Raw genomic sequence first — 15,076 nt, forward strand, 5'->3', positions numbered from 1 at the left:
TTTCGTATGTTTTTTTTTACGTGTATGCTTCGTGTGTGGGTCGCCCTAAATGCGCACTTTCCAAAAACAGCGTGCTGAAATGAGGCCACACTGCAAATAAGCACAGTTGGTCACTAAACCCTAAAGCTTCCAGCTTTTTCCGCCGGAGCCGGCCAGCATGTGCGCGTGGGCGACGTTCTTGCAAATCTTCAATTCGGGCACAGTTGAGCTTTCATCTTACTACCGACAGTAAGACTAATCATTAAAGACTATCAGGCTGTTGGCCGAACCTCCAACTGAAGGACGCTGGCATACTCTGGTGGCGCACTCCGGTCGTCAAATGTTGGCGACACAATGTACCTAGTGAATACGTACTCTCTTGCTTCGTCTAAAAAATTTGCACGCGTGCCCTACGCTCACCATTCTAGAAACACACGGCATATAAATTTTGGCTCAGTTTTAGGGGGACTTGTACCTGGTTTTGCTATATAAAAAATTATTTGGTGATTATTCAGGGGCATTTACAAACGCCGATTTGCGCCGCAGTGTAATGGTCGAGAGACCGACGTGTGACAATTGTGGATGCGGTGACACCACCTAGTGCATGTCATACCTCCGGTTATACGATGGCCGGCTCCTCTCTCACTAGGCCCCATCAAACCTGTTCGGCTCCGAAGCGTTTTCAGAGACGAAGATCGATAACAGTGACAACATACGTCGCCGGTGCAAAATTGATTCGCGTGCTACTGGTGTTGTTGATATGTCCATACCAGCCTGAATGACTGTGCGCAATTATGACCGTTAATATGCAAATATCCTTTCGTTTGCGCACACGTAACACTCGCCCGTTTTATTCTTATAACATTCCTCCTCACCATTTGTATAGCGTCCCAAACCGACATATTCTAGTTGACATCCTGACTGTGCTGCGTTTCTTTTTCTTTTTTCTCTTCCTAAAGCAAACAGACGCATACCCATACTTATTTGTGCATTTCTTTCAATGCGGTTGGTTGCTATTCTAGAATTGATTTTAAGAGCGCGCTGATTCGAAACCGCAACACGAATAACTGACAGAAACACAAGGGTAGATGACTCTGTATCGAGGACACAGGTTCAGGACACATTCGCATACTTTTGTTTCAGGGACGTCCCCATTGTTCCTGTTGTGCTTGCAAGTCGGCTCACTCTCAAAATTAGCACGAACCAAGTAGCCCAATTTATTGCTCTGTTATAATTCCTTTGAAGACCAAGGTTCAGATTATTCGTTCGCGCGCACGCTGAAAGAATACAGCTTCCCTAATGTGTCACCTGCTTCGTTGTAGTGGGACTTAGGCCTCTTTCGGCTAGGAAATACTGGAGCCCGATTCGGAAAACTTTTCTTTCTTAAGTGAATTTCCCCTGTGTTTGGCTGGCTTCGCTAATAATGCGTCAAGCACTGGGATTGGCTGAATTCTTTTTGTCTTACGAACAGTTCTAGCGTAAGAATTTTCGCTAATATGTATTCTGGTTTTTGCAAGAACGAATTTCGGTCCTATACACAAAAGGTTTTAGTAAGCTTATACTGTACATTGGCCTAAGTGAGTACAAAGTTTTGTTTGGTTTGTCCTTATAATCTCTAAGCAGATATGCGTAGAACGCACAAAATTCTAACTGGAGTGAAATGCGCAGCGAATATACAAGCTACTATTACTCTATATCATTCGAAGGGAGGCTGCTTTAAGAGGATTGCCACAGTGGAAATTATACAGTAGATGCGCTAAAATGTACAAGCTCAGCTGAAACTAACAAAAGTATGCTCTATTGCCAAAACAGTTCCACAGAACCTTTTTTGAAGCCTTCTTTACAAATACGTCGTTTCAACTTGTGGCGTGTTTTTGAGCATTTGAGCCAGATACGCCCGGCGCTATTTGATCCAGCATTCGGCCACAGTTTTTCGAAAACAACTTTCTGTCGCGGAGTCAAATTTCCCGCTACATTTACGAGAGCCATTTGTTAGTCGCCAGTTGTATTCGCTAATACAAGGTCTGTCTGCAAAGTATCCGACCATGATTTCGGAAAAACAGAAGGGTCACCTGGTGGTTTCGTCATCCTAATCCCCCTTCAAAGTGGTTCCCGTCTGCTTCTACACACCAAGTTCTGCGTTCTTTCAACTTTTTCAAACACTTATGGAACACTTCCTCGACAAATTCGAGATATGCATCCGTTTCAGATGCTTGTCGCCTCTCGATTTTCGTGTATTTTTCCCGCAGGACTGCACCGACGCGAAGTGTCTCTTCTGTGTCGGTTGTGGCGGGGTATTGCCTTCACGAAAGCTTATTCAGCAGTAATTGGAGTGGCTGACAGTCCTTCATGTGATATCTGCGGCGGCGAGCAAAACATTTACCACCTACTGTGACACTGCCCTTAGTTGGAAGCACAAATTCACTCTGCGTTCAACACATTCAGGAAACTTGACGATCGTGTTCTCAGTGAGCAAACAATACTAGAACACCGTCCTCACCGATCATCTACTCAGAAAGCAGTGAAGACGCTTTTGTGCTTTCTGAGAACGTCTGGCTTGTGCCAGCGCCTTTGACTCTGTGGTGTTGTCCGTGCACGTCTCTCTAACCCTCCCCCTTTCGCCATCTTTCTATTTCCCTTCTCCCAGCGTAGGGTCGCCAACCGTATTTTGGACTCGTTAACAAACATCCCTGCCTTCCTTTAATATATATATATATATATATATATATATATATATATATCGTGTATAGCGGCTTACGTGTGGAGACTGGCGAGGCTGCGATTGGCTCGGGGAGCCTTTCTGGCACTGGGAACCAAAAAAAAAAAAATACCAGCTGAGATTGAGTTGACATGAGCACAACCGTGGGAGCGGTTCTCCAGCAGCGCATAGATAATTCATGGCCACATCTGGCCTTTTTCTCCAAGAAACTCACTCCAACCCATGCTAGCTACGGCAATTTTGGTCGAGAGTTGCGTGGAATTTACCTCGCCATCCGTAAGTTTCGCCATATCGTCGAGGGTCGACCCTTTACCACCTTCACGGATCGCAAGCCCTTGACACATGCGCTTTGCAGAGAGTGGTCGACACCTACACCTCGAGAAATTCGCCATCTCTTGTTTATATCGTAATTCTCCACCAACATCCGACACGTCAGCCGCGACCAGAATGTATCTGCTGACACCCTGAGTCGTGTGAACGCCGTTACAGTACCAGCACGTCCTGCGTCACTCAATGTGCAGACACTCGCCGCACACCAGGTTAATGATCCTGAGCGCCTTCCAGTGCGCTAGTCCGAAACAGCACGGCCGTTGGGCGATATCCTGGTTGATGGTATCGCACTCGTCTGCGACACTTCTACAGGCACACCGACACCACTTGTCCCCAGCACGTCACGCAAGCCGCTTTTCGGAACACTGCACCAGCTCGCCCGCCCCGGCGTTCGTGCCACACAACGTTCTATCTCATTGCGCTACGTATGGCCCCGAATGAACGGCGGTGTACACAACTAAGTTCGTGCATACACACCCTGCCAACGTACAAACGTTCACAGGTACCCCGTTTCCCCAGCACGCCAGTTTCTTCACTCTGATCATCGTTTTGACGTTGTTCACATTGACATTGTGGACCGCTACCACTGTGTCTGGGATTTCGCTAACTGCTCACCTCTATCGACAGGTTTATACCATTGGCCAGGAGCAACTCGACTTTAAGACAGCTCTGCTGCAACGGTCACGGCAGCTTTTGTCACAAGATGGGTTGTCCGTTTCGGATGCCCTACCAAAATTGTTACTGACAGAGGGCAGCAATCCGAGTCGGCTCTTTCCAGAGCTCCTGCTTTTGCTTGGTGCGAATCGTGTGCGCACGGCCGCTTACCATCCCCAAACCAACAGCTCCGTGGAACGCTTTAAACGATAGCTGATGTCAGCGCTGATTGCTCGTGACACGCCGTCGCCATGGGGTTCAACGTCTACCACTCTTGCTTCTGGTATCCGGTGCTCCTTGAAATCGGACATCGAGTGCTCGAACTCTGAGCTCGTCTATGGTATTCTGCTACGTCTGCCCAACAACTTCTTGTCACCACAACCACCTGTGGCTGCTCTGGCTACTCACGAATACGTTCAACTTCTTCGTGACCTATTCCGGCATCTAAAACCTTACCCGACAGGTGGAATTCCAGCACGCACACCTTCCATTTCAACTGACGTTACCAATGCAACCCACGTCTTCGTGCGCTCTGGACCCGTTCAGCCTGCTCTCCACCCACAGTACCTCAGCCCCCTTCCCGTACTGGTGAGACGCAAGTCCACTTACATCGTGGGCATTCATGGCAAAACTGACACCATCACACTCGGCCGGCTGAAGGCAGCTTACTGCGAGATGACTTCCACAGTCGCATCCCTCAAATCATCCCCGGACGTCTCCTTTCCGGTGAGTGATTACGCTACTTCAGACCGCCGAGTTTCATGGAGCTGCAGATATCGTTCGCAGACAGAGGAGAAGCTAGGTAGCGCCAGCAGCATCGACGCGATCGCCCTTAGTAAATAGGACGAGGTCAGGCGATGCCACGGAGGGCGTAGGGAGCTTGGCTGGTGCTCGAGACCGAAGGAATAAAAATATGTATAAGTCGAGATTGAGCTTCGCTCGTTGTCTCATTGAGCAATGTCTCGTTGTCTCTCTCTCTCTCTCTCTCTCTCTCTCTCTCTCTCTCATGTGCTCTAGAAATCACTGAAATGCCGTGCCGTGCCAAAAAAGAGGCGATCATTTGAGCCGCGAGCACAGGGGCGATATTGTACAGTGCAGTGGCCAGGCCTTGAAATTCCTGTCAAAATGCCTGGCTAAATTATACCGGTACCTGCTGCGTACTGAAATCGTCTTCAAAAAGGCGTTGATAGGATTTGTGTTGCTATCGCCAGCTGACAAACTTCTCTGTCAGTAAGCCGACGGTCTATCGTCATCGTGGTTCGCACTTTATGACGAATATCATCATTATTACCTGTTGAAGTTCTGCCATGTAGCTCGGTTCACGTGCAGGGGCCTTTCTCGAAGCAGTGGTACGACATTTTCATTCGCTTCATAACCATCCCAATTGCTTCTGCTTGGCTATCACTCAGCTTTGCACACGCATCTACGCAGTATGTTGGTTAAATTTGCGCCGTAAATAATGCTCGTTCAAAATCGCGCCAAGGTGACACCACACCTCGTAACAACAGCTTCTACGGTACCGCACAAGCCAACAAACGACAGGCCAGCTGCAAGCTAAAGACACCACGTATGCTCTGCCCTCGTTGGACAGTGGGGGCAGCCTGCACCCTGCAATTCTCTCTCTAGTAAATAAGCAGTAAAATAATAGAAAAGTGGGCGCATTGCGATAAATACATTTCAGTTACTTTTTAGAGAGGCCTGTTAGAATGTTCACTGTCACGATAATCTAGGGCCTTGCTGTTGAGAAGCGCTTCAACGCATGAATTCATTTGTGATTACGTGCATACAGTTGCTGCAAGTCTGCTATTGAGGCTACTAAATTACTTCTCGTAAGACGTGTTTTATTTGGCAGTGTCTCAATCTACGCCGACGACATCTGCATCTGATTATCAGAGGTGACTCGCCTGCAGGTTCGTGCGAGGCTACAGAATGCAGCAACACAGTCATCTGGCTATCTTTGCACACAAGGTCTAACCATCTCGCCAGAAAAATGTGCGTTAGTCGCTTTTACGCGAGAAGCGGCGTCTGGTTATTCAGTATGCATCAATGTCCAGCCTAGCTTCTTTAAGAGAAATCGTCGGTTTTTGGGTGTCATTGTAGGTCGGGATCTTCCCTGAAGCCCTCAGGTTGGCCACTTGAAGAAGCTCAGATCTATTGTTGTCGTTTTCAAATACATCGCCGGCGAAAAAAAATGAAGACCATCAGTGGGCTCCATGTTACACATGTATCCAATAATTTTTATCGTATTCCTACGCTATAGCTCTCCGGTGCTTGCCAAAACATGCAAGTCAAATCTTCGAGCACTTCAAAGTGTCGAAGCACTAAGCATTTGCTTCGGCCTTCCGCGGAGTGCCTCAACAGCAGGAAAAGTTATAATGGCGCAAGACCATCCGATCACGACTTACATTTCCACTGACCTACTTAGGGCTTATGTTCGCCACGTATATTCGCCACGTGCAATCAGATTATCTTACCTGCTTGCCAGAACGACGACCACAGGCTTCATTCTCGAAGGTGGTCAGCATTCATCGTGCCTGCTTATCATCCGGCACAAGAAAACACAACTGGCACTCGTCTCGTGGGCCGAAGACATCGCCCCCACCTGGGAGCCACACTGAGCCTACCTGGCTTAACGTCCAACCCTGCAGTGGCAAATAAAGTTGTTTCTCTCTCTCTCAACCTTGTAGTGTTTAAAGCAACCTCAAGTGCGCCTTTCCATTCCAGGAATAAGAAACAAGACTGACCTGCCTACCTTGGCCTTGAAGCAAGCAGCTCTGGATTGTTTGCACACTTTCTACATTGACCGAGTCCACATGAATACGGATGGTTCTTCCACTCAGATCAGCTCCACCGGTGCCGTGGTTATACCATCACGATCGATAAGCATCAGATACAAAATTTCCCACGTCACAACATGAACCGGTTCGGAGCTCTTTGCCCTTCGCGGTGCCGTTTATTATATTAACATCCCACCAGCTAATCGGCGGGAAATATTCTGCGACTCAAAGAGGGCCCTACAGTGTCTTTTATCAGCTCTTCCTCCTGGGTCCTGTGTACAACTCGTGTCTGAGATACGAGAAATGCACTATCACATGATCGCGAAAGGACACGACGTCGTGTTTCAGTGGCTGCCAGGTGATCGCGGTATCTCCGGTAACGGCCTCGCCGACGAAGCGGCCAGGAAAGCACACGAAGGAGTAAGCTTCGTTTTTGTGTTTTTATTGAGGACTGACGCAGCCCAGCACTTAAGCAAGCTAGCGCATTGTAGGAAATAATTTTCACATATCGCCGACAGAAGACATCGCAGCTGAAGGCGACGAAGGGACTACTTCGGTTTTTGAAAGAGACGGGCTTGGGCAAGCGGTTGTGGCAGTGATGTCACGTATACGGCGCAAGAGTGACTGACTAACTGACGATGTGTGTGCTGTGTTATGTGCTCTCTCTCTCCTCCCCATCTTTCATCACCCATCCCGCTCCCACGTGTAGGGTAGCAAACCGGTTAAGCTAAACTAGTTAGCCTCCCTGCCTTTTCTTCTTCACTTTTTCCTTCCTTCCTTCCTTGAGAACTGGCACACACCTGGGGGAATTCACCCAGCATCGATTGCCTTTTCTCGACCCGCCTATGCAACTGCGGCTGTTACCTGGGCTTCCGTGAAGTGAGGAAACAATGCTGTGCCGATTACGTTTGGGTGTGGCATTCACCAATCCACATATGGGCTTGATTGGAATGGTTGATAGCGCCGAGTGCTATGTCTGCTGTATCTATATACTATCGAACACCTGCTGTGCAACTGTCCATCTTTTGAAAATGAAAGACATCACCTCTGCACAGCTTTAACTAAATAAGTTAGAGAGCGAACCGTTCATTTTGAACGTGATCTTGGGACCATGGCCTCGCGTATCGCAGCTACAAGAGGTCGCAAAAGTGCTGTTGCCATTTTGAAAGCTACTGGATTGCCTTCACACTCTTGCTTTCTCTTCAAGTGTATCGTTGTTAAGAGGAAGCTTTAGCTCGGGCCCAACTCCAACGTGGCCTATTCAAATAAACGTTTTTCTGAGATAACCCATGCGCCGATTTGAATGAAATTTATTGCATTTCAGAGAGAAAGTTAAATTCTAGTGACTGTTGAAAGCAGAATTTCATTTATGTCTTGTATATTGTTAAAAAAATCTTCAAAAATTAAAAAGCTTGAAAGAAAATAGAAGCACGAAGTTTACAAAATCATAGCTCTGCATGAAGAACAGATATCGCGGTACTGTAAACGGCACCCATTACATCATTGAAAGCGGACAAATTCGGTATGTGATTTTATATCTAACGTTAATTTGTGACGTCGTGTACAACTGTTCTGCAAACGCTCTATTTCCATATTACAGAATTCTTTTAGATACATGTAAAGACGGGGAATCCGGGAGATGGCACTTCAAGGCGATGAGCAAAACGTGAACAAGGTGAATGCAGGAGCCAACGTTTCGACAAGTGGAAAAGGGAAAAGGGGGGGGATACGCAAAAGGGAGCTTTAGAATCTATTCGTTCAAGACATTGCAACCAATAGGCATAAACGTTTCAAAGGGAGCTTTAGAATCTATTCGCTATGCTAAACCTCAAGCTATAGGCAACAACACTTAGTTTGATTTCTTGGCGTATCCCCCCCCTTTTCCCTTTTCTTCCCTTCTTTTTCTTTTTCTTTCTTTCTTTCTTTTTTTTTTTTTTTCTTTCGTCAGCTGGCGTGTCAGACGCCCTTGACACGCCGGCTAACGCGCGTGGGTTGACAGACTAGGGTGATGGGAGGGGGGGTCCTGGCTTTGACCTTGTACACAGCGTTCCTTTACTAATTCGACACGCTAACACACTTTCCCTCGTTTCCGCGCCCTCCCGCCTCACACCCCCTCCCCTTTAGAATAACCCCACCTATATATACTGTGGCGAGGAAAGCATATGTCGCCTTGAAGAAGACAAGTCCACTTGTCGAAACGTTGGCTCCTGCATTCACCTTGTTCACGTTTTGCTCATCGCCTTTAGATACATGTGTAACATATCAATTTTGTCCGCTGTATAGGTACTATTAGATGCCATTCACAATATTGTATTATCCTTTTTGGTTGCTGTGTTACAGAGTTGTAGACTTGATAGTGTAGTTTTCTGAAAATTTTCGCTTCTTGCCAATTTTTAATAAAAACTTGCCGACCTTAATCAAGAATTCGAAACCAGCAGTCGCTAGATTTTAAGTTTTTCTTTTATATGCAACAAACCTCGTCAAATTTGGTGCAGTAGTTGCCGAGAAAAGCGGATTCTCCTTTTACGTGTATTTCGATAGGAGCGCCCGAGCTAAAGCTTCCTCTTAAGTTGCAAGCAGCTTTAGCTGAAAGTATACTTTGTATGCGTACGTGGGTTTCAATAGCGTGCCTCGTAGTGCATAGAGGACCAAATGAATAATGAGCCTGACACGAAGGGCACCATCGGGAGCACGGATGTAGACGTTCCACAAGAAGTGATCCAAGAAGCACGAACTGGAGGTTCGGCGCACTGCCATCCTCTTCTCCTTTTCGTTTGCGATTTCCTTGTACATTTCTGTTTCAGAGTGCAGTCACTCCCGTCAAGAGGCTCCTTGTCTTTTAGCTGCTGGGGCTGGCAGAACGCGAGTGAGCGCGCAGGGACCAGAGGCGACGCAAAAGATCCCGGTCCAAGCAGCACGTCTAGTCATCCATCACGCTCTCCCCCGCGTCCTCCTGAAGTCAAACAGCGCAGGAGGAGCCAGGAATCGTGGAACGCTGTGCTTCCTTCTTCTTTCTTTTTTTTATGCTCTTCGTTTTCTGAACATCGCGAGATGATGCCAGTGTCACTTACATCGTGCTTTTATTAAAACTTCGAATACCTTCCACTGGGCTACGAAAAGTGGTCGACGTTGTGAAATGTGATCCTGCGTTCTCGTACACCACATCATACGCCCGGGACATGCTGCTAATATGCAGTATATGCGTGACTCTGTGAGGGTTTTTGAGGTGGAATGGGAATTTCTTACATTTGCGACGGTATTGGTGTGCTCTATACGCGTAGGCATATTGGTCGACGTTGGACACGTACAACTGTGGAAAAAATCTTTTATTTGCTTAATATTCTATTTAACTCATAAAAACACGTCTACAGAATGGCTGTGCATTGTGCACTATTCTCAGGCGTTCAGTTTAAATGTAAATGTCGTTAAGCTAGTTATACGAAAGCGGCATATAAACTGTGAGCGCGTCTTTAGCTTTCTATAGAATCCCAATATAAAATCTAAATTCTAAAGGATGTACTAGACAAGTACGGAATTAACATTTAATCGGAAATTAACTGAACCTTGTAACAAACCTGTGCAATAGGCATCTATTGAATGAACATTTGCTGAACTTCATTGAAAAAGCCGCAGCACTTGCAAATATCACAAAAGAGCACTGTCCATTCCCAGTGAACAATATGAAGCCGCATATTAGATTTTTTGTGGGACATGCTCTGCTAATACAGGTGTACCACCTTCTTCTGAAATCAGTGTTCTTTCCCTTAAGCCCTTGCTCATTGAAGCTATCTATGCATAGCAAAGTCAACGCAAGCAAATGTGTCGCTTAAGCAGGTACGTGCAATCGTGTCCGCATTTGTCTTTGAGCTGGCGTAAGACGCCCTCCTTCGATGAACGTTGCAGTTCCGTTTGCCTCGTCCATCAGCCCTGCGCTCTCTCCTGCTTTCTTTTTCGCTTGCCGGTGAAAGACTCGTTCATACCCGCCCTTCTTACGCGGCTCCCTCCACGCGCGTTCTCCTTGCCTGCTTTCGCCAGGTGCCAACTCCGCATTTCCTTGAAGAGGTGTCTCGCGAGCTTGCGCTGCCAAAGGAATGCGACGACAAGCGTCCGTAAGGATCGCTCAACGGCGCGTTGTTTTTTCGCGTGACACTCTGCGGAGATTTTTAGCGCACTTGCTAAATAGAGCGTCAAGCGATCGACTAAAAGTGAGATATAGACAGAGGTCGTCGCAGCTCACTTATGTCCATGTGCGAATCCATCATGGCTTAAGAGGAAGCTTTAGCTCGGGTGCTCCTATCTAAATACATGTAAAAGGAGAATTCGTTTTTCTCGGCAACCACTGCACCAAATTTGACGGGGTTTGCTGCATTTCAAAGAAAAACTTAAAATCTAGTGACTGTTGGTTTTAAATTTTCGATTTAGGTTGTCATTTTTTTATAAAAAATTGGCAAAAATCGCAAATTTCCAGAAAACGAAACTATCAAGTTTACAACTCCGTAACCCAGCAAGAAAAATGATATAGCAATTCTGTGAATTGTATCTGATAGCACATCTGAAGCGGACAAAATTGATATGTTACACATGAACCTCAAAAAATGTGCCGATGTGTTATTACAACTTTTGCAAAACCCTCGTAAATAACGTAACAAATTCACGTAAGATGTAAAATGACATATCAAATTTGTCCGCTTCGAATGGTCTAATGGATGACGTTTACAGAATCGCGATATCTGTTTTTGATGCAGAGCTATTAGTTTGTAAACTTCGTGCTTCTATTTCTTTTCAAACTTCTTAATTTTTGAAAATCTTTTTAACAAAATTCAAGCCCTAAATCGAAATTCCGCTTCCAACAGTCACTAGAATTCAACTTTCTTTCTCAAATGCAACAAATTTCATTAAAATCGGTCCAGGGGTTATCTCAGAAAAACGTTTTTCCGTTTTTACATGTATTTGAATAGGCCGCGTCGGAGTTGGGCCCGAGCTAAAGCTTCCTCTTAAGTTGCTCATGCTCTTTGTTCTTAAGTTGCTCTTTGTTCATGCTCTTAAGTTGCACCATGTGTCTTGAAGCGGCTGTCTCTTTTTCTCATAAATTAGTCGCTCTTTTTTTACTGCGTACATATATCTACAAGGACCGTTCTATAAGCTCCAACTGTCCTACCTGAGTTTGATTGACCGATCGAGCTGTGGTTTTATACAACATTAGTTTTAGCATGTTACACCATCCACAGCAGAAGAATCTGCAGCTTTCTAGGGTGCCATCTCTGTTTTGATTCAACAACCGCCTAATCGATGGACAATATATTGTGATCCCAAGGTGGCCCTACAAACGCTTCAGCTTGTCTTGCATAATGGCTCTCGTGAACAGACGGTATATGAAATTAGACATACTCACCACCCACCTTTTAAGAACAGCTACGACATTATATATGAGTGGCTGGCGAGCCACTGCTTAATTGCCGGCAGCGACAGGCCAAATGAAACAGTACGCTCGACTTACCAAGGTCAGCGTGTACTAATACCACAGTCAAGAACCGATGCAGCGCGGTATCTTTACTCACTTGCACGTAGCAGTATACTTCGACATTGCCATTCGCCCAGTTTTGTAAAGCTCGCGATTAAATTCCCTGAACTCTGACATGCGACTTCGCCTGTCACCCGGGCCCTCGTAAAACAACTGTTAGTGTGCCGCCCGTGGTCAGGCGTCGGATTCACGGAAGCTTATTCATTCCTCATCGGAATGGAAAGGAACAGTGCCGCATGCAACCGATGCACACGTGATGAGGCTACAGAACGAATTTCGTGCTAACCTCTAAACTACGGCTCTCTATGACACGTTCGGCCTTAGCCGCTTACACGACAGACCGTTCTAGGAAGCTAAAATCCTATGACTATGGCCACAGAAATTTATAATATGCACAACGCCAATGAAACGCTAATGAGCTTTTTGAATACAACAGGACTAGACAAGCGCTTGTGAGTCCTTTTGCTTCCCCGAGGCTGCAATGCTTTCGAAGCTAGTGCAAGGTAAGTAAACTCTAAAAGAATTTACACCCTTAAAAGTGAAAAGGGTGTAAATGATTCTCCGTTATATAAATCACACCCGAAGTGTGTGGCTTATAGACACATTTACACTCTTGTTCTCTTTTATGGGTGTAAATTATTTTAGAGCGTATAGTGCTCCCATTTGATAGCAATATCAATTAAATAAAAATAACGGACGCTCTAGGCGTACACATCAGAATCTCCGGGCGAAGCGTACGTTTGTACACCAAAAGCTTCCCACATTTATACAGCATAACTGTCGAATCGAGGTACCAATGCTCTCTCAAGGTAAGGAAACCGTTCGAGGGAGCATGAGTTTTTAGGAATAGCGTATTTTTTTCTTACGGAACCAAAAAGTCAACCACAGACACCATGAAGTGCTCACAGAACTCATTATATTTCTTCCTTTGTACAGGCTTCGTAGACACAGTGACCCGGACACGAAATCTGGAGAATAAAATTATGCACAAAAGACAGGCATGCTCAGTGCGCGCTGACGCAGGTAGTCTTTCCTCGTTTATTCATAGGTATATCTGGGCGCATACGACGCCGACAGCACCTCAAGTAGGTCTATAATCTACACAACTCATAAATAACCTCAGCACACCGGTCCTCAGGGTTCAAGCTCGTAATGCGCACGCCGACTAATTGGCTTCGCAGGGCAGCCGAAACTGTTTATGCACGACGGCGGCGTGTGCAGCTACAAGCGATTACTGGAATAAATTAACGCGGGAAGAAGGAATAAAACACAGGACTTCATTTTGTCCTGATACCATCCGGTCTGGTTTCACGCACACATGCACACAGACAGACACACACACAGGCGCACACATGGGCGATGGAAACACACAAACACCTGTACATTGCGCCTCATTAAACATGAGCATTCACAAAACCTGGCTCACTCGGATCTTTCGTAAAATTGAAAGTATTCCTCAGACTTGTGTCAAGAAACACGAGCCAAACACAATGCTTAAAGCACGTCTGCGTAAAAGCTTTAACGACAACATTGCGCGTGTCCTGTTTACCGTATAGCGCCATGATGTGCCTTAACTGTCATTGAAGAAGAAAACTTGCATGAACTTTTCTTTAAAATGGCACGGTACTCTCGACTCGTAAATAAATGCATTTGTAACGCTTACGTCGTCAGATGATGCTACGACGCAAGCGTTACGCACAGGAAGATCTCCGTCTCATAGGCGCGTCGCATGAGTGCGAACGACGCGCTAAGCCTCACGAAGAAATGAGAACGTTAGTCACGGAGCAGGGCAGTCCGGTAAGGTATACTTGCAGGCTTGAGAACGCTCCAATGTACAATGACCGAGAGCTTTCGAAAAAAGGTTAGGTTGACCATGTTGATCGATATACCACGCCCGCAAAGTATAAGGGGTCACGCACACTCACAAAGTGGTACACATACGCACACACGCACAACAAGAAACAAAAATGCGGACACACAAAGTTTTCTCTCGGCGTCCTTCTGGGTCGCAGAGTGTTCACTGACTGAAGCGCCCGGTCACGTGATGAATAACTGTCGGCGCACTCTTCACTCCCTTGCGTATGTGCAGTTCGTTACGAACCACACTCCTTTCGAACGTCTGCCGTATCTTCTTTACTGCGAGGCTGTGGCGTCGCTGAGGGAGGTATATAACGAACAGGGCCGCTTCAAAACCAGTAGAGGTCCTTGCCGGTCTCTTGAACTTGACTATCGAGCCCTGCGTTTGGTTGCATAAGAGGACACAAATGAAAAAAGAAAAGAGATAATTAGTGATGACAAAAGCAACGTCCGCTGTTACGCGTCGGACTTTGCTGCATAAGGTCTTTCAGAGAGCGTTTTCAATGTATATATGTCAAGTCACTGCGCTGATGGAAAAACGTACATTTTTCCGCATTGTACTCCTTGAGGATTCGTAAGTGTTTGCTATATAGCAAAGAATTTCGGAGACAATTTTCTAGACATATAGATCTCCCTTAATCATTTTTAAATCGAATGAAAGCCAAAAGTACCCCTTGTACAGAAAGATGGTTTTGTCATTTTCTCAATTTTTGCTACTTTAGTCGGGTACAGAAAATGCTATCGTCTTGGTAAGTGCCTCTCTCACCCTTTCTCTCTTCGTGTGTATCTCTTTTTTTCCCACCCTTTCCTGTTTCTACAAGATCAGCTACGCCGTGCTTTATGGTTCAGCACGTTTTCGTTCTGAATAAATGTTCAGCTTTCTCTGTAAGGTTTATCAGGGTGGTTCACCGAGGCGTTCGTCTTGGAAATCTGCAGCGCGTGTCTTGTCGTAATGCGCGAGCTACCACTCACATAGATATCAAGACCCAAGGTTGGTTGTACCAACCTTTTCTCTCTCTCTCTCTCTTTTCGCCACCGCGTTACTCAAGCTGTATATCAGCAGCAACATGAAAGTTACACTTTACCCGCTGTGTCATCTTAATACGATCTATATATGGCAATCCTCGTAAGGCGCAAGATGTGGATGTCATTTGAAACTCAACGGCAGAGCCCCCAAGTCCACATGGAATAAGATCGTCAATAAGAAGTAAGTTAGAAGTAAGTCGACATGGCCATGCT

At 46.0% G+C, this 15,076-nt stretch overlaps 2 protein-coding genes across 5 annotated transcripts in view; one reads left to right on the top strand and one right to left on the bottom strand.

Moving 5' to 3' along the window:
* Positions 1-3,898: 3,898 nt before the first annotated feature.
* LOC140219111 (uncharacterized) lies at positions 3,899-9,302 on the top strand. Its single transcript, XM_072288995.1, has 2 exons — positions 3,899-4,408; positions 9,264-9,302. Exons 1-2 carry the CDS (start codon positions 3,899-3,901, stop codon positions 9,300-9,302), a joined length of 549 nt encoding a protein of 182 aa, XP_072145096.1.
* A 3,577-nt stretch (positions 9,303-12,879) lies between these two features.
* The window catches only part of vg (transcription factor vestigial), a 78,182-nt gene continuing 75,985 nt past the window's right edge, over positions 12,880-15,076 (bottom strand). For all 4 annotated transcript variants that reach the window (XM_050172186.2, XM_050172185.2, XM_050172184.2 and 1 more), the window contains one exon: positions 12,880-14,216. In XM_050172186.2, the coding sequence (XP_050028143.1) occupies positions 14,167-14,216 (50 nt within the window). In that variant the 3' untranslated portion in view covers positions 12,880-14,166. The remainder of the gene's footprint in view (positions 14,217-15,076) is intronic.

The sequence above is a fragment of the Dermacentor andersoni genome, chromosome 6, assembly GCF_023375885.2.
Source record: "Dermacentor andersoni chromosome 6, qqDerAnde1_hic_scaffold, whole genome shotgun sequence".
In the NCBI taxonomy this organism is placed as follows: Eukaryota; Metazoa; Arthropoda; class Arachnida; order Ixodida; family Ixodidae; genus Dermacentor; species Dermacentor andersoni.

Bases quoted from the DNA above. Each gene is read 5' to 3' on its own strand.
- LOC140219111 (XM_072288995.1), top strand. From the start codon at position 3,899: ATGTCAGCGCTGATTGCTCGTGACACGCCGTCGCCATGGGGTTCAACG. The intron at 4,409-9,263 runs GTGAGTGATTAC...TTTCTGTTTCAG, and splicing joins CCCCGGACGTCTCCTTTCCG to AGTGCAGTCACTCCCGTCAA.